A 27,839-nucleotide genomic window follows, 5' to 3' on the forward strand; every position below is an offset into this window, starting at 1 on the left:
TAAAATTAAAATATGGGTTTCCCCATCTGAGGCCAGAGTCCCTTCCCTCAGAAGTCTGAATCAAATGTGACTCAAAGATTCTCAGTCCCAGTAACTCGGTGCTGGTACCAGTGGCAGAACTGGGAAATCGAGGGGAGGCGCCCTCCCCGCAGGGACCACACACAGCAAGTGAGAATCTCTGCGCAGCGCCGCTCGCGGCTCGCCCCAGCTTCCCTTCCCGAGGTAAACGCCGGGTGGACTTGGCAGTTAGCTATTCCAGGAATTTGAGCGCAAGTTTGGAGAGAGGTGGCACCTAGGAGCCTCGGGTGGGCGTTCCACCTGCCACACTTTATCCGTCTGGGCCCGGGCCTGGGCCGGGACCCGCCTTGGCTGGATCTAGGACACGGTCAGGAGCGGGTCCTGGGCCCGCGGAGCCCGCTCCGCGGCGTTGTCCAGGTTCCCCGCCTCCGCGGCGAACAGCGCAGGGGCGGGGACGAAGGAAGAGGAAGGGGTGGAGCTACCTTGAGGCTAGTGGCGGAGCTGTCAGCCGACTGCCGCGGGACTAACCGGCTGCCCCTAGCGCTATCCCAAGGGCTTTGAGGCCAGCCAAGGGCCTAGACTGGCAGGGCCGGGTCAGGAGACCAGACCGGTCTAGGAAGCCAGGCAATGCCGCGCCACGGAGCAAATCCCGGCCAGAGCCACCCCAGGTCCGGCAGGGACCAGCGATGGGACAGATCCCTCGGAGCCCCCAGCCTGAGGCTCCTGTGGATGGCGCTGGCATTGGCCCTGCACGACTCCCTAGTCCTCTGGACTCCCGCAGGGGCCCACCCACTTCCCACCCAAGGCCTTTTCTCCGGTTTCGGTCGCGCAATGCCCCAGCTCCAGGAAACCTTTGGGTGGTGGAACCTCACCTGCCCAGTTTGCAAAGGCCTGTTCACTGCCATCGACTTTGGACTGCAGGTGAGTGCTGAAGGGACTGTGGTGAAGCAGGCCAAAGGAGAGCGCCAGGGCCTGGTGTCCCAAAGAGCATCTCTCATGGGGAGAGTCGGGCATCCACAAGCCATTACTGAATTTGCTCTCCTTTTGGGACAACCGTGGCTGTTTGCCACCACTACCTATATTGTGACCTTGTAAAGTAAGGAAAGGGTGCAAATTATATGCTGAGCACTGTGCTAGCCATTTTATACAGTTTAAATCAAGGCTGCAAGCCTGTTTCATTACTGCTGTTATCTCCATTTTACAAATGAATAGAGTCCCACAGGGGTGAAGTCACTTGTCCAAGGACAGACACTGGCCAGGGGAGAGACAGGGACTCCCACCCTGGTGTGCCTTTGCCTCGCACTTGGCATCTCCAGCCCTGAGCACCACGCCTGGTACTATCCACTCAAAAGGAACTTGAATTAAGACATATCCAGGGGCGTGAGACTATATGGGGCTGTCTTAATCCTTGATAGTGTTATGTGAGCACTTGTTGTTAGGTGAGCATTGTAAGGCTCCCCAGGTAGACAGGGCCCTGCCCCTGTGTGTGTCCCCAAACCCTGGAGAGTTTGTCATTGTGCCCAGCCCAAACTTCAGGGCATGCTGCAGACTCTGCCCGAGGAAGCCAGCTCAGGAAGCAAAGGCCTGAGCTGCCACTGGCCATGGAACTGAAGAGGAGTGCTGGCCTGGTGCTGCCTGAGTCTCAGGGCAATCGCTGTGGGAGGTGGGGGTTGGGGGGCTCTGAGTTCAGCCCAGGCCCAGTAGGGATATGAAGGCCCAAAAGGTGGCAGCCAGCAGTTGGCCTAGCCTCTGTGCTCTGTCTCTGACCTCTCACTGCTGGGTTTTCCCACCACAGAATGAGGTCAATGTGGCCCGGGTGGGTTCCCTGGCCATCAAGCTGTGCAAGCTGCTGAAGATAGCACCACCCGCTGTGTGCGAGTCAGCTGTCCACCTCTTTGAAGATGACATGGTAGAGGTGTGGAGACGCTCGGTACTGAGTCCATCTGAGGCCTGTGGCCTGCTCCTGGGCTCCACCTGTGGGAATTGGGACATTTTCTCATCTTGGAACATCTCTTTGCCAGCTGTGCCAAAGCCATCCCCCAAGCCGCCCAATCCCCCAGCCCCAGGTGCCCCTGTCAGCCGGGTCCTCTTCCTCACTGACCTGCACTGGGATCGGGACTACCTGGAGGGCACAGACCCTGACTGTGAGGACCCACTATGTTGCCGCCGGGGTTCTGGCCTACCACCCTCCTCCCGCCCGGGTGCTGGATACTGGGGAGAGTACAGCAAGTGTGACCTCCCCCTGCGGACTCTGGAGAGCCTGTTGAGCGGGCTGGGCCCCGCTGGCCCTTTTGATATGGTGTACTGGACAGGAGATATCCCTGCACATAACGTCTGGCACCAGTCTCGTCAGGACCAGCTGCAGGCCCTGACCACTGTGACAGCCCTTGTGAAGAAGTACTTGGGGCCGGTGCCTGTGTATCCTGCTGTGGGCAACCATGAAAGCACACCGGTCAACAGCTTCCCTCCCCCCTTCATAGAGGGCAACCGCTCTTCCCTCTGGCTCTATGAGGCGATGGCCAAGGCATGGGAGCCCTGGCTGCCTGCTGAAGCCCTTCACACACTCAGGTACTTGAGGTCCTTGGGAAAACAGGAACAGAAAAGAAAGGTGGATGAAAGTGAAGGGAGCAGGAAACCTGGGTGTTATCTCTGACTGCTCTAGTGGGAGTCCTCCCCCCTCCTCCCTGGCCCTCCCTAATCTGACTCCACCTTCCACTTCTGCCCTTATCTCCAACCATCCTCCTTCCCAGGGCTGGCAGCATACCCTCTCCATGCCAGTCTCAGCTGGCCCTCTGTAGAACACCTTCCCCTCCTGTTTAATGTCCCACCTTTGCCCAACCTAGCCAAGCCCATGTCATCTTCCCTGAGTGGCCTTTGCTTCCCAGTGTAGCTCACTTTTCTCTCTACCCTGAACTCCTAGAGCCCTTAGCCCTCTGAACCACTCGTCAAGCCACTTGGGCCCTATCATCATGCTATTTGGTCTTGAGCTAGAATGTGAGCTCCTCAAGGGTAGAGGTAAGATTCTGTATGCCTCTGCCCTCCATCCAGACGTCTAGCACAGGACTGGGCAAGCAGGCGCAGGATTATGAATGAGTGTTGACCCCTCGTGTTCACTTTGTTTCAGAATTGGGGGGTTCTATGCCCTTTCCCCATACCCCGGCCTCCGCCTCATCTCTCTCAATATGAATTTTTGTTCCCGTGAGAACTTCTGGCTCTTGATCAACTCCACAGATCCTGCTGGACAGCTCCAGTGGCTGGTGGGGGAGCTTCAGGCTGCTGAGGATCGAGGAGACAAGGTGAGGAAGAGTAGGGAGCATGGTGGTGTAGGTGGTCTGGCTCTTGCCAGCAGACTCCTGTCTGGAGCTGGAGCACCTGTGAGCAGAGAAGCTTCCAACAATGGTCTTCTCTGGGGTTTCAGCTCAAGGTGCCCCTTGGAAGTCCTTTGGTTCACTCCCCCTCTCTCTGGCCAGGAGTACCAGCCAGCATAGAAGAGATGAGTACCAAATATGTTGGCCAGGGCTGTCTGAATGCCTCCTTGCTCTGATAACTGCCCTTATCTCTCCCCAAAGGTGCACATAATTGGCCACATCCCCCCAGGGCACTGCCTGAAGACCTGGAGCTGGAATTATTACCGAATTGTAGCCAGGTAGGAGGGAGATGGGGATAGGGGGATGAAGAGTCTGATGACTCAAATTCCCTTGAGCCTGTCAACATCCCTGCTGCCCATACCAGTGGGGAGGCTACTTATTTGAATGGGATGAAAAAGAAGGCATCCCATCCTCCTCCCTAAAACCTTCTGAATACGATTCCTGTCTTCTGGCTAGGTACGAGAACACCTTGGCTGGTCAATTCTTTGGCCATACCCACGTAGATGAATTTGAAGTCTTCTATGACGAGGAAACCCTGAGCCGGCCGCTATCTGTAGCCTTCCTGGCACCCAGTGCCACCACTTACATCAGCCTTAATCCTGGTGAGTGACGCTGAGGGCAGTTACTGAAATAGGGGAAATTGGTAAATTGAAGGGGCAGGGTCGGAGCCTAGGCCAGCAAGGGACTGGACATGAGGCCCCTCCCTTCTATTGCTCCTTCCATCTTCAGCCAGCCCCTCCCTCCTTGCAGGTTACCGGGTCTACCAAATAGATGGCAACTACCCAGGGAGCTCTCACGTGGTCCTAGATCATGAGACCTACATTCTGAACCTGACGCAGGCTAATCAGCCCGGAGCCACTCCACACTGGCATCTCCTGTACAGGGCTCGAGAAACCTACGGGATGCCCAATGCGCTGCCTGCCGCCTGGCACGACCTGGTATACCGCATGCGGGGAGACACACAGCTATTCCAGACCTTCTGGTTTCTCTACCATAAGGGCCACCCGCCCTCCGAGCCCTGCGGCACACCCTGCCGCCTCGCTACTCTGTGCGCCCAGCTCTCCGCCCGCTCTGACAGCCCTGCTCTGTGTCGCCACCTGTTGTCAAATGTGAGCGTCTCTGAGATCCGGAGCCTGCGGCCACGCCCACCACTCTGCTAGCACCCAGTTGGGAGAGTGTGTGTCTTAGGAAGGGAGCAAAACCCCCAAAGGGCCGCTGTGGGAAGGACATCAACAGTGAAGAGTCTATCCTGGGCCCCAAGTACACGGAGGAGACAGCACCTTCTTTTGTAGAGCTGGGTTGGCAAGACATGAAGGAGGGTTGTGGCTCTCTGCCTGTCGTGGGGCTGCTGTTCTTTCCCTGACATGGAGCAGAGGTCTCCGTTGGCACTGCCCCCCCCCGGGGAAAACAGACGGAGCTACTGCCCCAGGCCTGTGCTGGCCAGCCAAGAACATTATACTGCTGCTGCCGCCTGCCTGACTGCCAGGCTGTTAAAATAAAGATAAGAGACTTGGACTCCAGATCCTCTCCCTCTGTGACTGTCCCAATTTCTTCTCTCAAGGCAGACAGGGCAAAAGCACCTGGGGAACACGATCCTAACGGAGGGATCAGGGTGATGGGGGTGATGGTGTGGTGCGGACACAGGCAGTCACACAGTTCAGCAGGGCAGACAGACTTTATTAGTGATATCAATACAGCAGAGGTGCCATGGGGCAGCGGGGAGGGGATCCACATCTGGGCTGGTCCCCTCCTGTCCCTGCTGGGCCCCACAAAGATGGGGCCTGGCTTCGAAGAATTCCTTCTGCTCCACCTGAAATGTGGGGATGGGCGGGGGTGGACGGGCCGGGGACTGGCCTTGCTTCCTGTTGCTCCTGTCATCAATCCAGTACTGTCACTTCCTCCAAGGGATTAGAGGTCTTCCTCTCCAGCCCCTAGGCAGGGAACCCAGCTACTGAGGAGGGGCAGTTTGGGAGGGGGGTGGGGCTGAGGCCAAAGAATGGCCTCTAGGGCCCCTCCCTGCCCTATAGCCTTGAGTTCCCTGGGGCCCAGTGCAAGCAGGTGGAGAGAGAACTGAGGGCTTCAGGGGGTATGGGCCCCCAGGCGTTTGGGCTTGAGGGAGCCCCACAGCGACTGAACACCCCTACGGACAGTCCACCCTACACGGCGGGCAACGGACTCAGCAGGGGGTGCAGGGAGGCAGGATGTGGAGGCCTGGGAGCGGGCATCCAGACACTTCTGGTAGCGGAGCTGTAGAGAGATGGGGGGGCAGTCATTCTCCAGCCTGCCCACCTGGGGGTCAGTGTCACCACCCCACCACTCCACCCACTTACCATGCATGCAGCCTGCACAGCTTCTGAGAGGCTGGCAGCATTAGGCTCGCACCAGAACATGTGGCAGCAGAAGGAGGCTGGGCCAGCAGCCATGATGAATGCAAACGTGTGGACATCTCTGCCCACCGCTAAGAAGGAGAGGAAACGTACCCGACACTCTCCCAGCACCGCCTCTGTCTGGAAGGAGGAAACCCAGTTGGTAAGGAACAGCCAGATTCTGTTCTGTTGGGCACATCCATCTTATTGGTGACTCTTGCCCTCACCCCCCAGTCTCCCCTTCACGGCAAAACTCTGCCATGCCTTCTTCCGCCACACCAGGTCTTTACCTGCTGATGCAAGATGGTGAGGGTGGCAGGGGCCACACTGACGTGACTTGGCGTCCACTGCTCACGGCTACTGGAGGACAGGACAGACTCCAGGGCCCCGTTTATTATGTCTACCCCTAGAAGATATGGACACAAACATGGCACCACTGGAAGTGGGGAGTGGACACCCCTAATCTACCCCAGACTTTCCAGCTCTGCCCAGTCAAACCCAGGACCTTTGCTCCATTCCTACTTCATCCACCCACAGCCCTCCCCTCCCCCATCCCCCCAATCTCCTGTGCTACACAGGTTTCCCTTCCTTGGTACTTTTCTCTTTGGCTTCAGAGATTTGCCACTTTTCTGGTTTCTTCCATCTTGCATCCTAACCTTGGTTTTCTTCACCAATTCTGCCTCTTCTTCCAGTGGCCTAAACAAATTGACCCTTCGCTCCTCCCCCACTACAAAGCTCTGACCTCCCTACATTTCACTCCTCCACTTTTAGACCTTGTGCTTCACACAACTCCCAAACCAACTCCTCAGGCCAGCCCTCGCCTGCGACCCAACCTTTGCTTTTTTTAAGATGCCCATTTGAGGAAATGTTTACTCTTGGGTCACAGTGTGTTAAATCATTAAGTGCCTTACAACAATCTCACCATAGATTCTCTTATCGTAGTTTTATAGATAAGGATGCTTATATAAATCAGGTAATAAACCTTAGGTACACGGAGGAATGGGGATCTGATCGCAGGCAGTCTGCTTCCAGAGCCTGGGCTCCTAGCCAGCCTTTCCCCGCCTCTTCTCCACATTCCTAGTTTCCAGAACTAGAAAAGCTGTCAAAATGTTAGTTGCCACCTTAGTTTCTGTACAGATAAATCTAACTTATCTATATAGAAATTATAGATAATTTCTATAATGTGCTCAAAGACCAAGGGAACCAAGGACCTGGCTTTTAGATTGATCAACTTTCCCTTGAAACACAATGGTTTCCTCCACTTCCACTTGCGCTCAGCGGAGAACCCAGGCAGCAGCACACTGCATGGTGGAGGCACGGGTTCCAGGTCCTGCACCACCCAGGACTGACTGCATGACCTCGGTATCTTTGCCCTTCCAGCAAAGAGCTAAGAGTGAACACCAGCACAAAAGCCCACACCTCAGTGGTCCCCTCCTGGGCCCTCTTGCCCCTTGCAGTGCTTGCAGGCTCTGACTAGAAGCAGACCACGTGGACTCCTTTTGGCTAGAGGACAAATATCCTCGAAAGTCCTCCCCCACATTGGCCTTGCTCATCTTACCTCTGGCTGGATCAAGGCCAAACTCCCAAGCATGCAAGTCCTCTAAAAACTGGCCTCATGTGAGCTGTCAAGCCTCATACTTTACTGCTCCTGGAGCTTCAAATGACTTATGGAGCATTTATTAACATCTCATCTTGGCAAATACCCTGCAAGGCAGGTGGGGAATACAAACTGAGAGAAGAGGATGCCCTCGAGGGACACAGACTGTCACTGAGGGATAAGCGTCTGTCTGGAGTGCACCTTACCTTACCCCCTCGACTGTCTGAGAAACTCCCAATTCAAATCCTCCAGGGCTCACCCAGGCCCTACCTGGGAAGCCTTCCCTGCCGCAAGACAAAGAGAGGATGTTCTGGGTCAACTCTTAGCAAAACATCTTGTAACGCCTGGAAAACCTTTTCCACATTCAACTGGCCATCTCCAGGACAAAAACCAAGTTTCGTTCATCTCTGTGTTGCCAATCCTAGCACAGGGTTTATCTACCAAAGGGTTTCCAGACACGTGACCAAGTCACCCTCAAGGCAACTTGTGCCTATGCACCTGAACTGGGAGAACCAAGTAACCTGGGAGTCCACAGAAGGGTATCAATGCAAGTAGGAGTGGTGGGCCAGGTCAGACTGCAGAGAGCTGTGACGTTTATGACATTGAGGACAGTCGACAGAAAGTCTCAAAGATCATGAGCTGTGGATGAGACATCAAAGTCAAACTGCTTAAGAAGCAGATGGGGCTGTGAGGGTGGGGCCTGGCCTCACAGTGTGGGATCAGCCAGGAGGCGGTGGGAAGAAGTGGAAGAACAGGACCTGGAAAAAGCCTGAGCTGGCAACAACTCAGGACTGAAACCTGCTCCCTAACTCCGAGCCCCACACTCCCTACCCTCCTTATCCTTCTGTTCATTTTTTTCTTTCTATCGGTCATTGCCTTCCAGCATACTACACAACTTATTTTATTGTCTGTCTCTCCTGGCTAGTGTGTCAGCTACCTGAAGGCAAGAATCTTTGTTGGTTTTGTTCATTAACATGTACCAAGAACCTAGAATAGTGGCTGGCACAAACCAGGCAGTCAGTAGTTGTTTGTTGAGTAAATGAATATTGCAGCTTTAGCAGGAGCTGGTGTTAAACCCCTGGAAGTTAAAAAGGGAGCAGACAGCCCTGGTGGGGTAGCTCAGTTTCTTAGAGTGCCCTCTCACTACACCAAGGTTGCAGGTTCCATCTCTTGCCAGGGCACATATAAGAATTAACCAGTAAGTGTATACATCAGTGGAACAGCAAATCGATGTTTGTTTCTCTCTCTCTCTCTCTCTCTCTCTCTCTCTCTCTCTCTCTCTCTCTCTCTCCCCCTCTCTCAAATCGATAAATTTAAAGAAGAAGAGGGAGCACAATATAAAGCAAGAAGTGAGCTTACAGCCTACAAGTGTGGAAGAACTGGCTTCATCACAGCAGACCCACTGAGCTGACGGGCAACAGAGGGGTTGCAGACAGATGATTAAATGTAGTGAGAACCTATATAAGGTGGCAGATGAATCTGGGAGTAGGGGTAATGGCTGGAAGAGGCAACAAGGGTTTCAAAGCTGAAGGTGGGAAGGAGAAGGAAATGAGAGCGAAGGCGTAGGGGTCAGCCGAGCCTCCTTCCTGCTCCCTCAGCACACTCCTCTCACCTCCAGCTGCCCGTTTGTAGCAGTCCCATTGGATCCAATTGGAATAGCCACTCCTCTGCAAATTCAGCCTTCCTTTGCACTCCAGCTCAATCCCTACCCTTTCTAAGAAGGGTTCACTCATTACATGTTAAGATGCTGGTCATTAGAGTCAGCATGGTTTCAGGGGAAAATGAAAGAACTAAAGATGACCAGGGTTGGAGTCCTAGGACTACCATCCCCTGACTATGTCACCTAAGGCAAGTCTCATTTGCTTGTTTAACCATTCACCAAATATTGTTGAGGTCTTCCTAAGTGCCTTTTGACACGGCACCGAACCACTTCTTGAAACAGTCTTTTTTCCTCTGAACTTTCCTTCTGCTCTCACTATCCTTGGCAGTTTCACCCCCTTCCACTATCCATTAAATGTTGGAGAGCCTCAAGGCTAGGCCTAGGCTCATTTCCCTTTTCACAGCAGGCTACCCACTTTCCAGGGTCAGTTTCCTCCACACTCGTAGCCTTGATTACCTCTATAACCCAATGATGTCCACAGTTGTATCTCTGACCCAGACTTCTCCTCTGAATCCAGCTGCCTACTTGAATTTGCCACTCAGCTTCCCCAAGCTACCTCAGATTCTGCATGTTTTATTTATTTATTCATTCATTCATTCATTCATTCATTCATTCATTCCAGAGAGAGAAGAAGGGCTAGGGCAGGGGAGAGTGCACACATTGATCAGTTGCCTCCTGTATGGGGACTAAACCCGTAACCTAGGCATGTCCCCTGACCAGGAATTGAACCATGACCTTTTGGTTTAAGGGACAATGCTTCAACCAACTGAGCCACACTGGCCAGGGCTCAAACTCTGCATGTTTAAAATTGAACTCACAATCGACAACCCAAAACTGGCGGCTTCCAGAATCTACCTTTACAGAATGGCACTGCTCTCCACTCAATTCAGAAGCCAAAAAGCCAGGAGTCACCCTTAATGCCTCTGTCCCTCACCCCACAGTCATCAATCACCAAAGCTTATTGATTTCAATTGTCTAAATGAGTCTCTGTCTCTCTCTTTTTTGGTCACCTGTCTAAATATCTCTTGAATCAACACACCCTTTCATTTCTATCAAGAGTCCAAGAATCTCTCCGTACTGGCCACCACTATTGCAAGATCCTCCTGAGCTCTCTACATCCACTTCCACCTACCAAACATTCTCCTTGGTACGGTATAGCCAAAGTAAGCTTTACAAAATTCAAATCTGATTATGCCGAGAGCTCTCCTAAAAACTCTTCCAGAGCTCCTTGCTGTTCTTGGGATGAAGAACAAACCATTAACATGGCCTGAAGATTCCACGCGGTCTGACCACTGCTCAGCTCCCAGCCGCATCTGGCACTGCTCTCCCCCTCTCACTGCCTCTGAAGTGCCAAACCATCGTCTGCTCTGGGTCACCCCACATGCTCTTCGTTATGACTGGAACAATCTTCTCCTACCTGACTCCTCCCTCCCACGTTACCACATTAGTTCCTCTTCATTTTTTATCTCAGTTCAAATGTCACTTTTCTCAAGTAACTCGTTTCTGACTCCCTGGACTAAATGAGGTTTCTCTGTTACATAGTTTCATAGCACCTGCTATTTTCTTTCAATGAATAACTTAATCTATAATTATACATTTATTTGTGTGATTTGACTAGTCCTGTTCTTTTCTACTGTAACCTTCATGAAAGCAGGACTATGGCCACTGTTCTCCCAAGACCTGGCACATGGTAGGCTTTGTAGGTATTTGCTAAGTGAATGAACAAATAAATAACAGGTGCTGTGAATGCACTGGAAATATAAATCAGATAGTCTCTACCTTCAGTTTTCATATCTATAAAATGGGAATTATAATCACAACCTCATAGGGTCTTCAAGAATTAAATGACATAATACATAAAGAAGCACTTTACAAGCAATAAAGCACGTGACAATTATGCTCACCGCTTCTTCTGTAAATGCTCACAGTCCGTACTTGGTGCTGTAATACCAAATCCCACTCCCAGCTGCTGCCTGGTGTCTCTGATTATCTAAGACCTGCCTCCCAATGTAATCAAAGCTTTGCTGCAGGAATCAGGAGTAGGTCTCCCTATGTGCCTGGTTCACTGGTTCACACTCCGTAAAGGTATGTCAATTGCCATGATATGCAGGACACAGAGTGCAGCTGGGACAGAGGTACAGGAGGTGGGATGCATTTTGAAGAACAGGGTGACATCAAGCATGAGGAAAGTCTGGTAAAAGAGGCACTGGGAGGCAGAGGATGGGAGCAGAGCTTCGGGATCAAGGTGGTGGTGCCTGAGTGAAGGAGAACATACGTACCAACAGGTTTAGCAACAGGAACATTCCCCAGGTAATAGACTTGGAACTTTTGCACCAACTCATTCTTAGGCGCTGGGAATTCCACTGTGGGGAAGAAGAGGTCAATCTTGCTCACCTCCAGTTCCCACCACCAGGGTATGAGTTAGACATTCCAGCCAAGGCCCTACCTCCACCCTTTTCCCCTTCCTCCCTTTAACCAAAGTCCTTCCACTCGTCTCTTTTTAGGTCACTCCACCTTTGCCAACAAAGCTGAGCTGGACGTGGAGGGGTTGTGACACTGACCTTGAAAAGGGACGTCTACAAGTTTAGAGTGGTCCAGGGAGAGTCCATTTACCAAACAGCGGGCATTGCGCCGTTCAGCCATGATCTGATGAAGGGAGGAGAGGAAGAAAGGAATGAAGGAGGGTCTGTTAGGGCTTCCTTGGCCTGGAGCCCCCAACCACCACTCAGTGACCCCACCCCCACCCTTGTAGAGCAAATCCAGGGAGCAGACGGGGTCGTGCCTTAGAGCAGATCTCATGCAGGCTGGTGGCGATGTTCTTGGCAGGTGCCTCACAGCGAAACACGTGGCACTTGAGCATCTGGGTCAGCTTATCACGAGCTACGTAGGCAAAGTCCCTGTTGATGGAGGGGCACCTCAGTGTCTCCCAGTGCCATCCAGTGCTGAGCCTCATTCCCACCACACCCACACCCTGCTCCAGGGCTTCTGCCCTCAGATGGTGTCCTGTGGGTACTGCCTCTGGCTGGAGGATAGACAGGCAAGCATGTCGAGGCGGGGGAGAATGGGCGAGCACAGCGGGCAGGAAGGGGCAGGGAAGAACAGAGGAACCAGGGTGCTCTGAGGCATTGGGTCCAGGTGTGGGAGGAGGGAGGAGGTAAACAGGCACAGTACCTCTCTCTGGGTCCGGCAGCACAAGAGAGGCAAAGAAGAGAGTCAGGGATGAGGGCCCACTCTGGCTGCTGGATGAGCCCCCACCCTAGGGTCCCAGGCTCTGCGCCCACCTTCCACTGTCCCGCCCGACGCCCCACACGCGAATGCTGACGATGGGCTGGGCGTGCAGCAGGGCCTGACTCTGTGGCTCCACCAGCTTTAGCGTCTCATCCTCCAGCTGCAACAGCAGATCCTTTCCCTGCAGGCCCAGGAAGCAGGCATGCATTGGTGCCCGAGCTGAGAAGGTGGCTGAGCTCTGCCATCTCCAGCTCAGAGGAGGTCAGCCACACATCTGGGACCCTTGCTTGGGGGTCAGATCACCCACCCTGCAGGCTGCACTTGAGGAGAGGTCATACCTGTCATCACTTCCTCCTTTTATCCTCCCCATCCTCGTGAGACAACCATCTCCCAAGGTCCCAACCAGGGGTCACATATCCATCCCACAGGACTGTCATGTGGGGTAGGTCAATACCTCCCTCCCTCAGCCCCTGCCTGGGCAGCTCAGCTCTCTCATCTCTCACACTTTCTTTCCTATACTTCTCCACCGCACCACACCCCGCACTGCACCCCACCAGCTGGGGCCCTCACCTCCCCCCAGCCCCCGGACATGGGGTCGTGCAGATTGTTTTTGTGGTAGCAGAGCTGACGGATGCAGTTGTTGACAGCCACACTGCTGCGTCCAGGGGCCAGCTCCTCCTCGGTCATCTCCACCCAGCCAAGGGAGCGCACAGCAAAACACTACCAGACACAGAAGAGGGGGTGGGAGGTAGAGGGTCTGAGTTGCAACTGGAGGAGTGTCAAAACAGGACACAGGACACAGGGGGCTTTGCTAGAGGAGTCTGACTCAGAACGTGGTGAGTGGGTGTTCTAAGCTAAGACTGAGAAGCACCCCAAATAGCGTATAGTTGGCAGGAGGGATGATGGTCTCAGAGGAGACCCCTGCTAGTACAAGGAAGCATCCGAGCCAAGCTTGGAAGGGCCCCCTGTCAGGCCACTGGTTGCATTAAAAACTGAAGGGCCTGCAGCTCAGACACCGGGGTCTGTGCTGAGACTGTAAGAGCTCCCAACTGAGGACCGGGGGAGCTATAAAGAGACCAGAGATGCCCCCAAGACATGACACAAGGGGCTCTCCTGCACACAGGGGGGCCCCAGCCTGAGGCATGGGTGATGGTCTTGCACAAACCTTGGTCCCTGGGTTGGCATTCCTTTGGGACAGCTTCTCCTCCTCTTGGGGCAATGGCTCTGGGCTGGAGGCAGATGGTAACACTTGGTACAGGAGCTCTGTCAAGGCCCTTCCAAATAGACTCATCCCACTGACAGTCCACTGCACTAAGCCTTCCCCCTCACCTGAGGCTCTGAGCCGGGAAGGGCAGTGTCCCCTCCTCAGGGTCTTTCAATCCAAAATCCATTGGTGCTTCCTCACTGGGTTCATCCTTGGGAAGAGAGAGGAGTCAGGGCCAAAATCATGCCCCTTCTGCAGCTCTCCCATTGTGAAGCAGGTACCCCCACTCACCTTCCAAAATTCTCCATCCTCATAGCCTTCTCTGTGGGCAAAGCCTGTCCAGGTGAGCTAGGAGGGGGGAAGGGAGGGGTGAGTAGGCAGCTCACCTTGTTCCAGCAACACCACCCCTGCACCCCAGTGAAAATGCAACAGGCCTGTGAGCCTTACCTGGGACTCCTCTCGGGGGCTGCTCCCCTGGGAGGGGGAGGCCCTGCCAGGGGGCTCCCACTGGGTGGTCCCTGTCGGGATGTGCCAGTAGTAAGTCCCTGAGGTGTCCTGAACTCTCATCCATCCAGCCGGCAAGTCGGAATCCGTCTCGAAGGCGTTAGGGTTCCAGAAGGAATCTGCAAGGTGGAGGCTTGGTAAGAGTCTGCCCACCCAAAAAGCAGACAGCGGGGGTTTATGCCCAGTCCCCTCCCTAAGACCCCATGGTGGAGGAGGGGTGGAGGAAGGGCTCCAGTACAACATGCTTCCTGATTCCTCCTAGAGCCCACAGTCTGGAGTCACCACACAGGCGGCTACCAGCAGGGAACATGGCTCAGGCCTCCTCCTGGGCCCTGCTCCTGGCTGATGTGGCCACATGCAGGGAAGGAGGAAGGCAGAGAGAAGGGAGGGAGGTTAGATGACCCCAAATGACCTTCTGTCATACATATCTGTATCTCAGGTGCACACCATTACCAGACACACAAACCCTACCACACACCTTTGCACCCACCACAAACACAATGGTATGTGCACACAGAAAGTGGGCAAACACACACACACCAACTCCAGCCACACACTAATGCAGACACCATACACAGAGGTGTGTGCACACACAGCTATATATACCAAAGCTGGCCACACACACAATGACCTCCAACACAGGTGCAGGTACCATACAGTAAGTGCACACACAGACACACGACATACAGCAACCTCTGCCAGTGTGTGCGGACACCACAGACACTCACGCCCTGACCCTTAAGATGCAAGCCAACGTTTTGTGCACATGCTCGCACATGGAGCACCTGTGACATACATCCCTCCTCCTCCAGCCGACACCACTCCAGCCCTACAGTCCGGCTCACGCCTCTTCTGCCTCTGCTCTCCCTGCCAGCCCCAACCCACATCATGCCCAACCCCGAGCCATCCCTCACCTGGGCTGCTGTCCTGCAGGATGATGGCCAGGAAAAAGTCCTGGGAGAACATGGCGCTCGTTCCCAGCCCCTCCTGCCTCCACCCTCCCTCCTCACAGCCCCTCCAGCCCAGCCAGCTGGGCTCACAGCCTGGTGCTGGGCTGCAGAGAAAAGCTCATCCCACCCCCTTCTCACCAGGGCAGAGCGCCTGCCAGGCAAGATCCTCCTCCGCCTGGAGCTCACTAGGGAGGGGCCAGGACCACCATGGGAGGAGACCTCCTTGGGGTGAGGAGGGAGGGTGCTCCTGAGACCCCAGCCCTTCCTACTCACATCTCTTCTTTCTAATCCTGGCTCCCCTCCCCCAATCCCAAATCTCCATGCCACCCTACCCCACAGTGGTCACCTCAGTGCCACAATCAAGCCCTGTCTTAGGGACACAGGGAGGCTCAGCCCCTTGGGAAATAGCCCAGCCACCTGGGGCCCTGCAAGCCTGGAGCTCTCAGCACAATCAGGGTGTGGCTTCAAGGCTCTCAGTGCTGCCTCCCCTCCGCAGAACTTGCCCAACAGTCTGAGTCTGAGATTGAGCCTTGAGGTTCTGGACCCCAGCAAGCTTGGGGCTGGGCTTGGGGCTTCCCAGTACCAACCCCCTCACCTGCCGGGGACCAGCTAGGCTGCAGCGTCTCCTCGGCAACCGCAGCACTAGGGCCGGCTGGGAGCGCCCAGACTGCTGACGTGCTTCGCGTTACCAGGGAAACCAGGAATCCTGACTGGTCCAAGCGGCAGCACTGAGGGACAAGCAGTCCCCAGACCCAGGCTGCTGAGCAACCAGGCACAGAGGGGCTGGGAGTGGGCGTGGTTACATCAAGGTGGCTGCACACCTGAGGTGAGTTATTTGGGCAGGCGCCTCACCTCAAAACGAGGAGGGGCAGTTCCTGCCTATCCAGCCTTCTAGACAGCCATAACCACCTCTTCTCACCCACCCTCCCCTTACCTCGGGCCCTAAGGAATTGAAATGCCTGCTCTTCCCCAGATACCTTCCATTGCCTTCTGGGCTCAACTGCCAAACCTTCTGAAACATCAGCACGTAGGGCAGACGTGCCCTCCACAGCCACACTCTTCTTTATGAAGGTCATACACCTCTCAAATCTGAGGACCAATTCACCATCTTCTGCCTGAGTCACACACACCAATCCATCTGCCATCCCTATCAGCCCGTACCCTCCTGCTTTAAAGAGCTTCTTCCTTCCGATCTGGCCTGGAGGGGCCACTCTCCTGCCCTGACCATCTGGGAGGCCCTTCTGGAGCTTGGCACATCTCCTCCAAGCACTACCTACCTCCAAGCCACTACCATAACCCAGACTACTAATATTTCCTACCTGGATCATTGTGACAGCTTCACAGTGGTCTCCCTCTAGTCTAGTCTCCTCCAATCTGGGCTGCACATCACAGTCCGGACGATTGTTCTGAAATGCTTAACTAATGCAGTCACTCTCCAGTTTAATACTCTTGTCATCTCCATGCCTTCAGGATGGAGTCCAAATCCCCCTGCAGAGCTTGGGTGCCTCTAACCTGCCTCTCAGCCTATTTCTGACCATCCTCACACCCCTTCTCTCTCTCTCCCTGATTGGGGCATGCCCCTCATCCTCTCCAAGCCCAGCTTCCCTCCCCACTATCCTCTCCTGGCTATTACAACTCCCCCTTCAGGCATCAGTGTAAAGGTCACTTCTCTAAACTAACCCACCTGACTGTTGCCAAGCACAAACACAGGCAGGGTCAGGCGCCCCACCTGCACCTCCCCCACCCCTGAGTGCATCATGCTGGTTCTAACTGCCTATGTACTTTTGACTCCCCACTAGACTAGGAGTGCCATGAGGGCAGTAACACCTGTCCCCTGTAGTATGCATTTCCAGCCCTTAGAACAAGGCCTGGCACAGAGTATGGACCCCATACAGGTAGTCAAGTTCGTTCATTCATTCATTCATTCATGCACTTACGCATTCAGTCAACAACTTTGTGGAGATCTTAAAGTGGGAAGAATAAAATAATTTTTGGCCCTGGCTGGTGTGGCTCAGTGGATTGAGTGCCAACCTGCAAATCAAAGGGTCTCTAGTTTGATTCCCAGTCAGGGCACATGCCTGGGTTGTAGGCCAGGTCCCCAGTTGGGGGCATGGAAGGGGCAACCAAATGATGTTTCTCTTCCTCTCTTTCTCTCTCCCTTTTCCTCTCTCTAAAAGTAAATAAATAAAATATTTAAAAATATATTTTAAAAAATAATAATTTTTGCCCAATTCTAGCCAATTCCTACAGAGTCAAGACCTATTGTGTTGTCTTCATGGTTATGGTAACAGAATCACAAAAGAGTGAGCCCTTCCTTAGGCCGGCCCCACACCACTACCCTCAATTTCCACAGCCTCCAAGGTCACTGCCTATGCCTGGCGTACCCTTCTCAGGTCTCCAGCAGTTTTACCCTCCTGCTCCCAGAAGGTTCACAGGTGTGGCACCACAGCAGCCATCCCAGGAGCCCCTGAACAACCAGGTCCTCCATTATTTGGCCTCTGACTCACACCCCTCAGGCAGAGGTTGCAGACCAGCAACCCGCAGACTGGTGAAATCCTCAGATCGATTGTGTATGGCTTACAAGGTGCTTTAAAAAAACGGAATTGATTAACATTTAGAAATTGGGACAGTTCACACGCATATCTAGTTTTCAGTTTCCCTTGAAAAGTTACACAAACTGGCTCCATTGAGACTACATTTTCCCAAGTCCAGCCCTGTAACAAACTGGACTGGAAGAGCAGCTGTTCCCTTTAAAGGGGTCCAGGCAATGACCACCGAAGGCCACTAGCATCACAAAAAGAGAGACAATCAGACTTGGCCTTTGATGGAAGGACTCAGTATCACCTATAATGTGATCTTGAAAAAACAAAATGCAAAACTCTCCAATCTGAATCTGATCAAGGCTCTCGAACTCACTACCAATTTACAGGAAATTCAGGGGAAGGGGAACATGTTCAACACCACTACAGGGAGAGAATGTGCGAATCTGACCATGGAAAACCAGGGCAAACACCACAGTGGCTTCAACTAAAAAACAACTACAAGCAAAAATAAAAACAGAGATGGAGAGATAACATAGAGATCAAAAGAAACTTTAAGAGTCATATCAACCAGCAAAAGGTCGGGACCTATTTGCATATTGATTCAAACAATAAAACCTTTTTAAAGGGTAGGGAAGGACATTTATTAGACAACTGGGAAAATGTAAACGCTGCCTGAACATATGATGATATTAAGGACTTACTGTTAAATTATTATAGACATGATAATGGTATTATGAATTTTTTAAGAGTTTTATCTTGACCATACCAGTGTGGCTCAGTTGGTTAGGCATCACCTCACAGACTGAAATGTCACCGGTTCGATTCCCAGTTGGAGTACATGCCTGGGTTGCGGGTTCTGTCCCCAGTCAGGGCACATGAGGAAGGCAACGGATCACCTCGATGTTTCTCTCCCTCTCTTTCTCCTCCCTCCCTTCCCCTTCTTTAAAATAAAAAGAAAAATTGAATTTAAAGAGTTTTACCTTTTAGAAATGTTTGGGCAAACATTTATGAATAAGGATATCTGCTTTAAAATGACCTAGACTAGGGTCCCAGAGTAGGTGGGGGTACAGATGTGTCAAGATTAGGCAGGTGTTGCTAATCATTGAAACTGGGTAATAGATAAATAAGGTTCATTATTCTCTCTACTTCTGTATATGTTTAAAAGTGTCTACATCCCTGGCTGGCGTAGCTCAGTGGATTGAGCGCGGACTTCAAACCAAAGCATCGTAGGTTCAATTCCCAATCAGGGCACATGCCTGGGTTGCAGGCCAGGTCCCCAGTAGGGGCCATGTGAGAGGCAACCACACATTGATTCTGTCTCCCTCTTTCTCCCTCCCTTCCCCCTCTCTAAAAATAAATACATAAAATCTTTAAAAAATAAAAAAAAAAGTGTCTGCAAAAAGAGTGTTGAAAGGGGACAGTATGCTGCCCTCAGCTCATCTGAACCACATGTTCCCTGCAAAGGCTCCACAGTTTGGGGTCTGGCTATGGTGCTTGTCACCTGGTGTCAGGGAGTCTTTCCTAATCTCCTAATCTTTCTTTACATCTGCATCAACCAAACGCCCAGCTTGTGGCTACAGCCCATTGTCTCTCCCCTGTGCTCTCGACCCTGTCCACACCTCTACGAGATATTAGCAAATGTGGAGGCTCAACTTATTAGGACATATTTAATGATCAATCCTTGGAGTCTGAATATTTATTCTTCTGCCCTGAACCTCACAAAGAAGCATGTGTTTATTGTTCCTTTTTTTCCTAACTTTTGTATCAATATCCTATTCCTGATACAAAGGATTCAAAACAGGATCCTTGCAATGACTAACATGTTGCACACAACACTCCCCCATCTTTCCAAATAGGCCTCTGTGGGGAGGTGCTGCTGCTCCCTCTAGACCTGGCCTGTTAAAATCTGGCCCAAGGTGTCTTGGTTCGTTCATCCTGCTGTGTGCAATAGCAGGCTAACACGGGCCCACAGCTCAGGTCTGGACTCAGACCTGGTTTGGATCTCAGTTCTACTCTGATCTAAGACTCTGTGATTTTGGGAAATCTCTCCAGGCCTCTTTTTTGCCATCCACAATATGGGCATAATAATGGTATTCTACCTCACAGCATTGTGAAGATTAATTACGATAGTTCCGAGCACGAGCCAGTACCTAGTAAATGCCCCATAAACAGACCTACCTCACTGTCCATCAGGGTATGCATGATGATGGAATGATCAACTTTTTTGAGTACTCTCTGAAGGCAGAAATGGTTTCCTCCAGGGAAGCCTGGGCATGGCCTGCTGAGGACACGTGCTCTGTGGCTCCCACCCAGACTGGCCCTGGCCTCTGAATGGAGAAGCCTGCCCTCTGCCCTCTCACCCTCCCACATTCCCCATGTCAACCTCCACAAGGTACCTGTGTCCTCCGGGGAGCCATAGGAGGGGCTGCCCTGGGATAAGGTAGCCCAGCTTGAGTCCTCGTCACTGGCTGCACTGTTCCGCATGCCAAACAGGAGGCTGGCACTCTTGCTGTGCTCCCGAGGGCCATCTGCAAGAGCCTGGGGTCCAGGAGGCACCTCCACACTCTCCAGAGGCTCAGGCAGCCCTGGGGGAGAAGATAAGTCCTCCTCTTCCTCCTCATCCTCTTCCTCATCATCTTCCTCGGCCTCCCCTGCTGCCTTCTCCTCTCCCTCATCTGGCCCCTGATCTTGGGTGCTGATGATCAGGCCGGGTCCTCGAAGCCCTCGGTTGGCTGCATTGTGGGCAGAAAGCTCCAGCTCAGAGTACAGGTGCATCAGGCCTTTGGGGCCCAAGGGTGCCATCTCAGGCTCCTGACTGGCCTCCTCTGCCAGGGTCAAGGTCACATTTCGGTTCTGGTCACGGTGGGCGGTGGCAGCCCGCCGGAGCTGGTTCTGGCCCTCCTTTAGCCACTTGGCATTGGCAGGGCCTGGCTCAGGCCCACCACCCTCCCCCATGGCACTGCGCAAGTCTTTGGGTCCCACAGCCGTGGCCTGCAGCTTGGCGTTGAGCAGCTGGTTGTGGGCAGCGTGCAGGGGCAGGGGTAAGCTCAGGGCAGGGCCTCCGTGGCTGTTAGCATTAATGGCCGACTGGCTCAGTGAAGATGGAACAGACATGGCCTTGGAAGATCCTGCAGGGCAGGGGGTAGGGGCTGGGGAGAAAGGGAAGACTATGTTTAGCCTCCAGGTCAGGATAGCAGCACTCCTGCCTCTGCCCCAGGGCTGCACCCGCACCTCCCCATGTCCCTTACACTCAGTAGGCCAGCACACACTGCTCCATGTCCTGCGAGCTATTTTCACATAAGCATGACTGAGCTTAACTCCTGTCCCCCATCACCACTATCCCTATCTCAAGCTAGGCCCAGATCCACAGTCCACCTCATCCCCAAATCCCTAGCCCGGAGCTTCCTAGGAGAGCATAACCAACCTCTGCTTTTCCCTCAATCCCAACAACAGAGCCTTCACACAATGGCTCTCTATGCATCCCCACCCCCAGCTCATCCGACTAGAGCTTACTGTGCCAGGGACACGGCTGACGTGGGCCTGGCTCATGTGTTCCAGACACTGGACAATGACTGCCCCCTTCCTCCTGCCACACCGCTATCCATAGTCCCACCACTGAGCTCCCCTGGCTGGGCTCAACCAGCCCCACACCCACCCCTGACTAGGGACTGTGAGGACAGGAAAGAACTGCAGACCCAGCCCTCAGGACAGAGCCCTGGGAAGGCAGGTCACAAAGGAAGGGCCTTGGCTGGCTCCACTCCATGGCTCCTTTGGCCAGCTGAAGCTATGCTTTGGTGATTGTTTCTACAAAGCATCTCACCTCGGGCACCAGTCACTATGCCAGCCACTATATTAACCTCAGCCTGGGTCACAGCAGGAGCCTTTGACCTAGACCCTCCAATCCTTCAGGTCTTTGCCCAAATGTCACCTTCTCATTGAGACCTTCCTAAATACCCTTTTAAAACTACAGGGCACTAGGCCCCGCTCAGCAATCCCCAAATATTTTCTAGCACTGAGTACCATCTGAAAAGCTATTATTATTACTACTACTATTATAATTGCTTTTAAAAAATCATTGTCTCCTCATGACAATAATTTCCATTCCATGCAGTGAGGATTCTGTCTTTTTTTTCAGTGCGGTATTCCTAGAGCTTAACACAGTCCTGGCACAGAAAAGGACCTCAATAATTAGTTGCTGAATCAACATGGGAACATGTCCTCCCATCTCCTCCAGGCCCCATTTCAGCATCACCTCTGCCACCTCCTCTGCCAGTTTCAGAAAACATACTTTGATCATGTTACTGTCTCAGCCAGTGTCCAGGGTGCCCCAACCAAACTCCACCTGCCCTTCAGTTGAGGGGACCTCTTCCTCCACAGTTGATGGTCCACCCATCCTGTCCCCTCGAACCCCCTCCTCCCTCCTCACAAGCCCTTCTCGAATCACCTTGTCCACCTACCTGTCCTTCCAGCCCCATCACTGAGTGACCCCACTCTCAAGCCCCAATTCCATCCTCCCTGACCTTCCACTGTTGGGCTGCTCTCCTTCCATGACCCCCACTATAAAGTGCTTGCTCACTGGACTCTCACTGGCCCCCCACATCACAGGTCACGCTCCCTTATCGACCACTTCCCAATTCTCTCAGCCCCTACCATGTTACCCTCCCCTTCCCTGATACTATCACTCAGATTCTCTCTTACTACTTGACCCCTCCTGCAACACAACTCTCCCTCACTGACTGCCCCCCAAAACACCCACCTTTCTCTCTGACTCCCACTGTACAGTTATTTATCCTGAATTTCTCATCTGAGAGTTCTCAGTCTCCCCGTTCACACTAGGAAGTTGTTTCACTCCCTGACCCTCTGCCCCAGTTCTCTCTGCTGCCTCACAGTAGTGCTGAGCTCCAAGCACAGGTTCCAGTGAGGTGTTTTAGGCTGCGGAGCAAGGCTCTGCCGCCTCTCAGGTGTGGTGGTCCTGCGGCAGGAGCCATAGCTCACCTTTCTCTCCCTTCTAGCTCCTCAGACTCTAGCACAATGCTATGCACACATCTGTGAACTAAAGGAAAAAGGCTTCTGTCTGCCTCACGTGTAACTGCTGGTCTGCTCGGCATGGCCCCACCTGGGCAATGAGAAAATTTGTGGTCACTAGCACAAATGAGAAAAATAAACAGCTCTGTCTCTACCCAAAATCACAGTAGTCTTCCAAAAAATGGAAACCAGACTGTGTAATTCCCCAGTTTGAAAAATTGGATGGCTCACTGCTGCCTTTAGGATAACATCTGCGCTCATTAGCAGGACACCAAAAGCCTCATGAGCCCAAACTGGTGACCTCTCGGACCTCGTCCTTCCCCCTGCCTCCTTCACACCTGACACTCCAGCCACATGGAGTATGGTGGATTCTAGAACATGTCACACTCTCACAGCCCTGGCTCTATGTTTGCCTATGTTTAGAATTCTATCTCCCTTCATGAGAACCTCTTTTTCATGTTTCAAAACTTGGCTCAGTGGTCACAGCTGCTAAGCAGTAAGTCTTTCCTGTTCAGTCCTTTCTCCTTGATTTCAAGTGACCATTCCCTCCTTTGTGTCTCATGACACCCAGGACTACATCCTATCAGAACTTCACATTCCCACCAACAATGGGAGTGCACTATGCACCTACCACAGAGCAGGCCCTCAGTGTGGATGGAAGGGGAAATGGCTGGGACAGACGGGGTGAGAGGAACAAGGATGCTCAAAACTCATTGGGAAGAGACACTAAGACAGGCTTGTGTAGCCCCATGGGCTGTGGATGGGCAATGGGGTGCAGAGAGGGTGCTGAAGAATGATAAAGGGTCCCTGAGAAGAAAGTAAGATGGGCCTGGGGTAACAGACAGGTGTGGGCTGAGATCTAGGGGAAAAAAGAGTGAGGATGTTGGCTTTAGTGGACAATCTTGCTCTTACGCTGTTCCAAAGCGGCACCTCCATGAGTTTCAGGAAGCAGAAGACCCAGGACTCTGTCAAGCTGATGACAAGCCCTTCCCTGAAGCAGTGGTGTATGGAGCCAGGTCTTGCAGAGGTCAAGCTGGAACCCACCTCCTTAGCACTTGGAAGTACGCTCTGGGAAGGGCACACACACTGTGAGGCTGGGACAGTGAAGAGCCAGGCTGCCTTCAGGGCAGCCCTGTTCATTTCTGGTCACCAGGGCAGAAAGTCTTGGGGGAGGAATGGGGAAGTTCTGAGGTGATGGTGACCACATTGCCTTTGAGATCAAAGGGTGACCAGCTGGCCAGTATCTTCAGAAGGCACACAATCCTACCTCTTCCCTCTCACTGGGGCTATCCATACCTGGAGCCCCTCAAAGGAGGGAAAGAGCCAAATGGATTCTGGCTCAAGGCAGGGAGCTGAGCAGGGAATTCAGGGCAGAAACTAAGAGTGGCCACTAAGCCTGAAGAAGCTGATATCAGACCACAGTGGAGGGGGAAATCCTGGTCAAGGTCAAGGGTCTCCTAACCTGGCAGCTTACTATAAGCCAGGCATTGTGCATGGCATGGGGAAGAGTGAAGAATCGTAAAGAAATGGTTTCTCCCCAGTGGAACTCAGTTTAGTGAGGAAACAGTCATTGAACAACTCATACAATTCATTGTCACGCCAGTGTCTAGAGTGGCACCTAAAACACTCCCTATTTGTTGAATAAATGATTGACTATTATGGTGGGGGAGAAACAGAGTGCCACAGGATCCTGAAGCTTACTCTAGCCTAGACATCAGCAAAGACCTTCCTAGGAAGGGCCTTTTTAGCCAAGATATAACACAACTCTCCTTTGACCACCCCCTACACTCCCCACCCTCTCAGAGGATAACCACCCACTCCTAATCCACAGGGGAAATGGAGGTCATCAGCCGAGAATGTCCTCAAATGTGCAAACTTGCTGACTTCAGGACCTATCCTTTTCTCTCTTTCCTAACACCAACTGCTTCACCTACCACTTGGGTCCTTCCATTCATGCCTTTCTAGGAATTTTATACGATTGTTTATGCATTTCCTTTTCTATATAATCAACCTCTCCTCAATGGAATCCACTATCTTCCAACTTAAAAACCATCTTTTTTTGTCCCAGCACCCCTCCTCCAGGGCCACTTGCTGCTCTTTCCCTTCCACACATCCCCCGGCCCCACCCGCCATTTCCTCACCTCACACTCACTTCTCAGCCCTTTCCAATCCTGCCTCCATTTCCAACACACATCTGTAGCAGTTCTAACCCAGGTCAACATGATCCCTATTGTCATTAATCCAATAGACACTCACAGTTCTCATCTGGGTTGGACTCCCTGCACATTTGATACTATAAATTTCTTATCCAGCTTTCATCCATGGCTTCCACATGCTACACCTCCTGGTTTTTGTCTGGTGGCTTCTTAGACTTGTTTCCTGGCTCATCTCCCTCTACCAGCTGGAGTTTCTCACGGCTTGTTCTTGTGCCCTTTTGTCTTTCTCACCTGCTATTCGATGTAGGTATTCATTCATGCCCACAGCTTTAGTTACCACCTGTACACGAATGACTTCCAAATTTACACCTCCATCAGACCCCTCATCTGAGCTCCAGACATGTACATTTCTTTCTATCCACCATTTCCACTTGGATGTCTCAAAGGGATCTCAAACCAACATACCCATTCATGTTTCCTTTGCCTACCTCTAACGCGTCCTCTTTCAGGCTCCTGGCTTGTAGAACGATATGATCAAACATCCTGTTGTACAAACCAGAAGTAAGGGTACCATCCTTGACACTTCCATCTCCCTTACTCCCCATATTCAATCCATCCCCAGATACAGACAATTTTCTCTCTGAAAACATTTCTAGATTTGACCTACTCTCCATATCCACTACCATCAATAATCTGCATCAAGAACAAAGACTTTAAGACCAAAATTTGTAACATGGTCTCAATTGTCCTGCTCAATCTGGTCCCTGCCTTCCTCTCCAGCCTTGGCACTCTGCTCTCCAGCCTCACTGGCCTTCTTTGATTCCTCAAAAACATCATGTTTTCTCCTTCCACAAGGTGTTTACATGTGACTTTCCCTTATGCTTAGAATCTCCTTCCCCTACCCTCAGCCTAACTCTTACTCAGCCTTTACACCTCATTTCAAATGTCATGTTTTCAGAGAAAGCCTTCCTTGACCCACTCTCCCTACCCACAAGACCAATTTAGCTTGTGCTCTTGTGTGTTCCCGAGACACCACTCACCTTTTCTTCATGGGATTTATTACATCTGCAATTTTATTCTTATCTAATCCCTCTACCACCAAATTGTCAACTCCATGGGACAAGGACCCAGTCTATTCTGCTCATAATTATGTCTTCAGTTCCTAACACAGTACCTGGTATATATTAAGTACTCAAAGAACATTTGTTGAATGAATAAATGATCAGATAGATACATTTTTGAAAAGTATCACACTGTGTTGAGAGTAGTTAAAGGGAGGTATGCTATCAGAACAGTCAATGAAAAAAAAGGTTGTAGCCTAGATTAAGTTTGGTAGCAGTGGAAATGGAGGGAAATGAATGGATTTGAAAAATATTTAGGTAGTGGATGTGACAGAGCCTGGGGACATCAGATGTGGAGGGTGAGGGAGTAGAGGTTAATCTAGAATGTTGCCCAGGATTCTGGCCTGGGTAACTAATTAAGAAGTAGACATTTCTGAGAGTTAAACAAACAACAGACTTGGAAGAAGGGTAGAGAGGGAATGTAGGGAAGATAATCAGGGTGCATCTGTAGGTTTGGAATTTCTGTCGGACTTCCAAGGGGATATTGTGAGGGCAGTTAGATATTGAATCTGCAGTTCAGGAAAGGGGTATATAAATGTGGGGGTCATCAGCATGTGTGTGTGAAGCCTTGGGAGAATACCCAAGGAGAAAGTGCAGAATGAGAGAAGACAGTGAAGGACAGAACTAAGCCTCACCAACATCTAAAGGAAGAAGAAAGAGGTAGCAAATGAGATTAAGAAGGAACAGACAATGCCCGAAGAGAAACTAGGAAAATGCTTCAAGGAGAGTTGACACACACCACTAAACACTGTGAAAAGGTAAAGGAGGAGAACAGGAAAGTGTCCATTGGAGTTGGCCACATGGCAGCCTCCGGTGACCTTGGCTTAAGCAATGGGTGTGAGAGACAGAGGACCCAACCAAGCCCTTTTAAGAATGAATGGGAAGTGAGGAAATGAACGTAGACAAGATTTGGGCTTTGAAGAGTGGAGAGAGCTGAACTATGCCAGAGGGTCTGGGAGTGCAAAAATACAAGCAGGCAGATTCAAGACGTAGTGGGCAAAACCGCTCAACTGGCGGTGGGAAAACGGATCCTAATGAGTGCTTCTGTGAGTGCTAGGCCTCCTGGCTGAGCTGGGGACACAGTCGGCCCCAGGGCACACTTCTCAGTCGCTAAGGGCGACAGAATGCGGCTTGACGGATTCCAGGCCTAGGACCTGCAGGAAAACCTGCAGCCTCTGCCTACCTCACACTATGTCCCCTTCCCAGCCCTTGACCTCCCCTCCCCCCATTCGCCATCCCCCCCATAGCTGCTGGCTTCCCGTCCCCCATATCGCCCCCTATTCATCCCGGAGAGGCAGGAGGTAAAGCTCAGGGATGGACGACTTGAGGACCTAAGTGGAGTCTACAAGGGGAGTATAGGAGATGGTGGGAATGCGCACGGTGAAAGGACCACCCGCGGGGATGGGGCCTGGCCGGGGGGACCCTGGCCGCAGAGGAAAAGGGGTTGCCGGGTCCGCGGGCCGCTGGGGGTTGAAATCTGGCTGCCGGGGCTGGGCCCGGGCCGGGGCAGCTCCTACCTGCGAGGGGAGGCCCCAGGCCCAGGTGGCGGAGGTGGCTCAGGCTGCGGGGCTGCGGCTCCGCGGCACCTTCTCCATCACAACATCCCCCGCCCAGGAGTGCGCGGGCCGCGGGCCGCGCGCGGATCCGCGGGAGCGCGCTCGGACAAGGGAGGGGGGCGCCATCTTGCGCCGGGCGCGCGAACGCCAGCTCCTCTGGGCGGTCCTGGCCTTGGCGTCCGGGAGGCCCCACCCAACGCGACCCTCCAGCTCCAGTGAGCCCAAGGCCCAATCCCCTCTCCAGCCTCCCTCCTTGCGCGCGGTTCCGGAGTTTCGAAGGGCAGCTCCCGCCTCTGCTGATCCGACCCCTACCCACCCCGGCGCCGCCCTCCACCCCGGGGCCCGGGACTCATTCCGGCGTGGCCGCGGGCCCAGTCCTGGACCCCCGCCAGCCATGCACCCACCGGGTTGGACGAGGCGTCTTTGGCCCGGGAGGTTCTGAAGAGGCAGCCTGCTCCGCCCTTGCGACAGGCGACACTCCCGCCGTCCTGGTGGACAGCCGATGAGGACTCAGCGCTGGCGATAATAATAGCTCCTACTTAT

The 27,839-nt window shown here is 52.7% G+C and overlaps 2 protein-coding genes across 9 annotated transcripts; one reads left to right on the forward strand and one right to left on the reverse strand.

Annotated features, from left to right (window-relative positions):
• Positions 1-474: 474 nt before the first annotated feature.
• SMPD1 (sphingomyelin phosphodiesterase 1) lies at positions 475-4,906 on the forward strand. Its single transcript, XM_045839575.1, has 6 exons — positions 475-939; positions 1,814-2,586; positions 3,143-3,314; positions 3,588-3,664; positions 3,843-3,988; positions 4,137-4,906. The coding sequence occupies exons 1-6, from the start codon at positions 646-648 to the stop codon at positions 4,544-4,546; spliced, it is 1,872 nt and encodes a 623-aa protein (XP_045695531.1). The 5' UTR covers positions 475-645; the 3' UTR covers positions 4,547-4,906.
• Positions 4,907-5,042: 136 nt separating this feature from the next.
• On the reverse strand, positions 5,043-27,839 carry APBB1 (amyloid beta precursor protein binding family B member 1). Of its 8 annotated transcripts, none has more exons than XM_045839612.1 (16): positions 27,701-27,815; positions 25,108-25,162; positions 19,835-20,587; positions 13,889-14,064; positions 13,733-13,789; positions 13,567-13,652; positions 13,403-13,466; positions 12,808-12,957; positions 12,291-12,418; positions 12,181-12,186; positions 11,792-11,906; positions 11,571-11,655; positions 11,289-11,372; positions 6,043-6,158; positions 5,717-5,893; positions 5,043-5,633 (listed from the first exon to the last, which is right to left on the reverse strand). In XM_045839612.1, exons 3-16 carry the CDS (start codon positions 20,550-20,552, stop codon positions 5,466-5,468), a joined length of 2,130 nt encoding a protein of 709 aa, XP_045695568.1. In that variant the 5' UTR covers positions 20,553-20,587; positions 25,108-25,162; positions 27,701-27,815; the 3' UTR covers positions 5,043-5,465. The 8 variants fall into 8 exon arrangements, with proteins under 8 accessions (XP_045695568.1, XP_045695567.1, XP_045695566.1 ...); XM_045839611.1 differs by lacking the exon at positions 27,701-27,815 and adding an exon at positions 27,258-27,557; XM_045839610.1 differs by lacking the exon at positions 25,108-25,162 and having other exon boundaries at positions 27,701-27,839.

Source organism: Phyllostomus hastatus, unplaced genomic scaffold (assembly GCF_019186645.2).
Source record: "Phyllostomus hastatus isolate PE091 unplaced genomic scaffold, TTU_PhHast_1.1 phas_contig_304, whole genome shotgun sequence".
NCBI classification, from domain to species: domain Eukaryota; kingdom Metazoa; phylum Chordata; class Mammalia; order Chiroptera; family Phyllostomidae; genus Phyllostomus; species Phyllostomus hastatus.

What these genes read in the sequence shown, in the direction of transcription:
- APBB1 (XM_045839610.1), bottom strand. Translation starts at nt 20,552, where the DNA reads ATGTCTGTTCCATCTTCACTGAGCCAGTCGGCCATTAATGCTAACAGC. An exon ending in GCCCCCGAGAGGAGTCCCAG is followed by an intron (nt 13,790 to 13,888) that starts GTAAGGCTCACA and finishes CCCCCCTCCTAG; the next exon opens with CTCACCTGGACAGGCTTTGC. An exon ending in CTGTGCAGGCTGCATGCATG is followed by an intron (nt 5,634 to 5,716) that starts GTAAGTGGGTGG and finishes ATCTCTCTACAG; the next exon opens with CTCCGCTACCAGAAGTGTCT.
- SMPD1 (XM_045839575.1), top strand. Translation starts at nt 646, where the DNA reads ATGCCGCGCCACGGAGCAAATCCCGGCCAGAGCCACCCCAGGTCCGGC. An exon ending in GAAGCCCTTCACACACTCAG is followed by an intron (nt 2,587 to 3,142) that starts GTACTTGAGGTC and finishes ACTTTGTTTCAG; the next exon opens with AATTGGGGGGTTCTATGCCC. An exon ending in TATTACCGAATTGTAGCCAG is followed by an intron (nt 3,665 to 3,842) that starts GTAGGAGGGAGA and finishes TCTTCTGGCTAG; the next exon opens with GTACGAGAACACCTTGGCTG.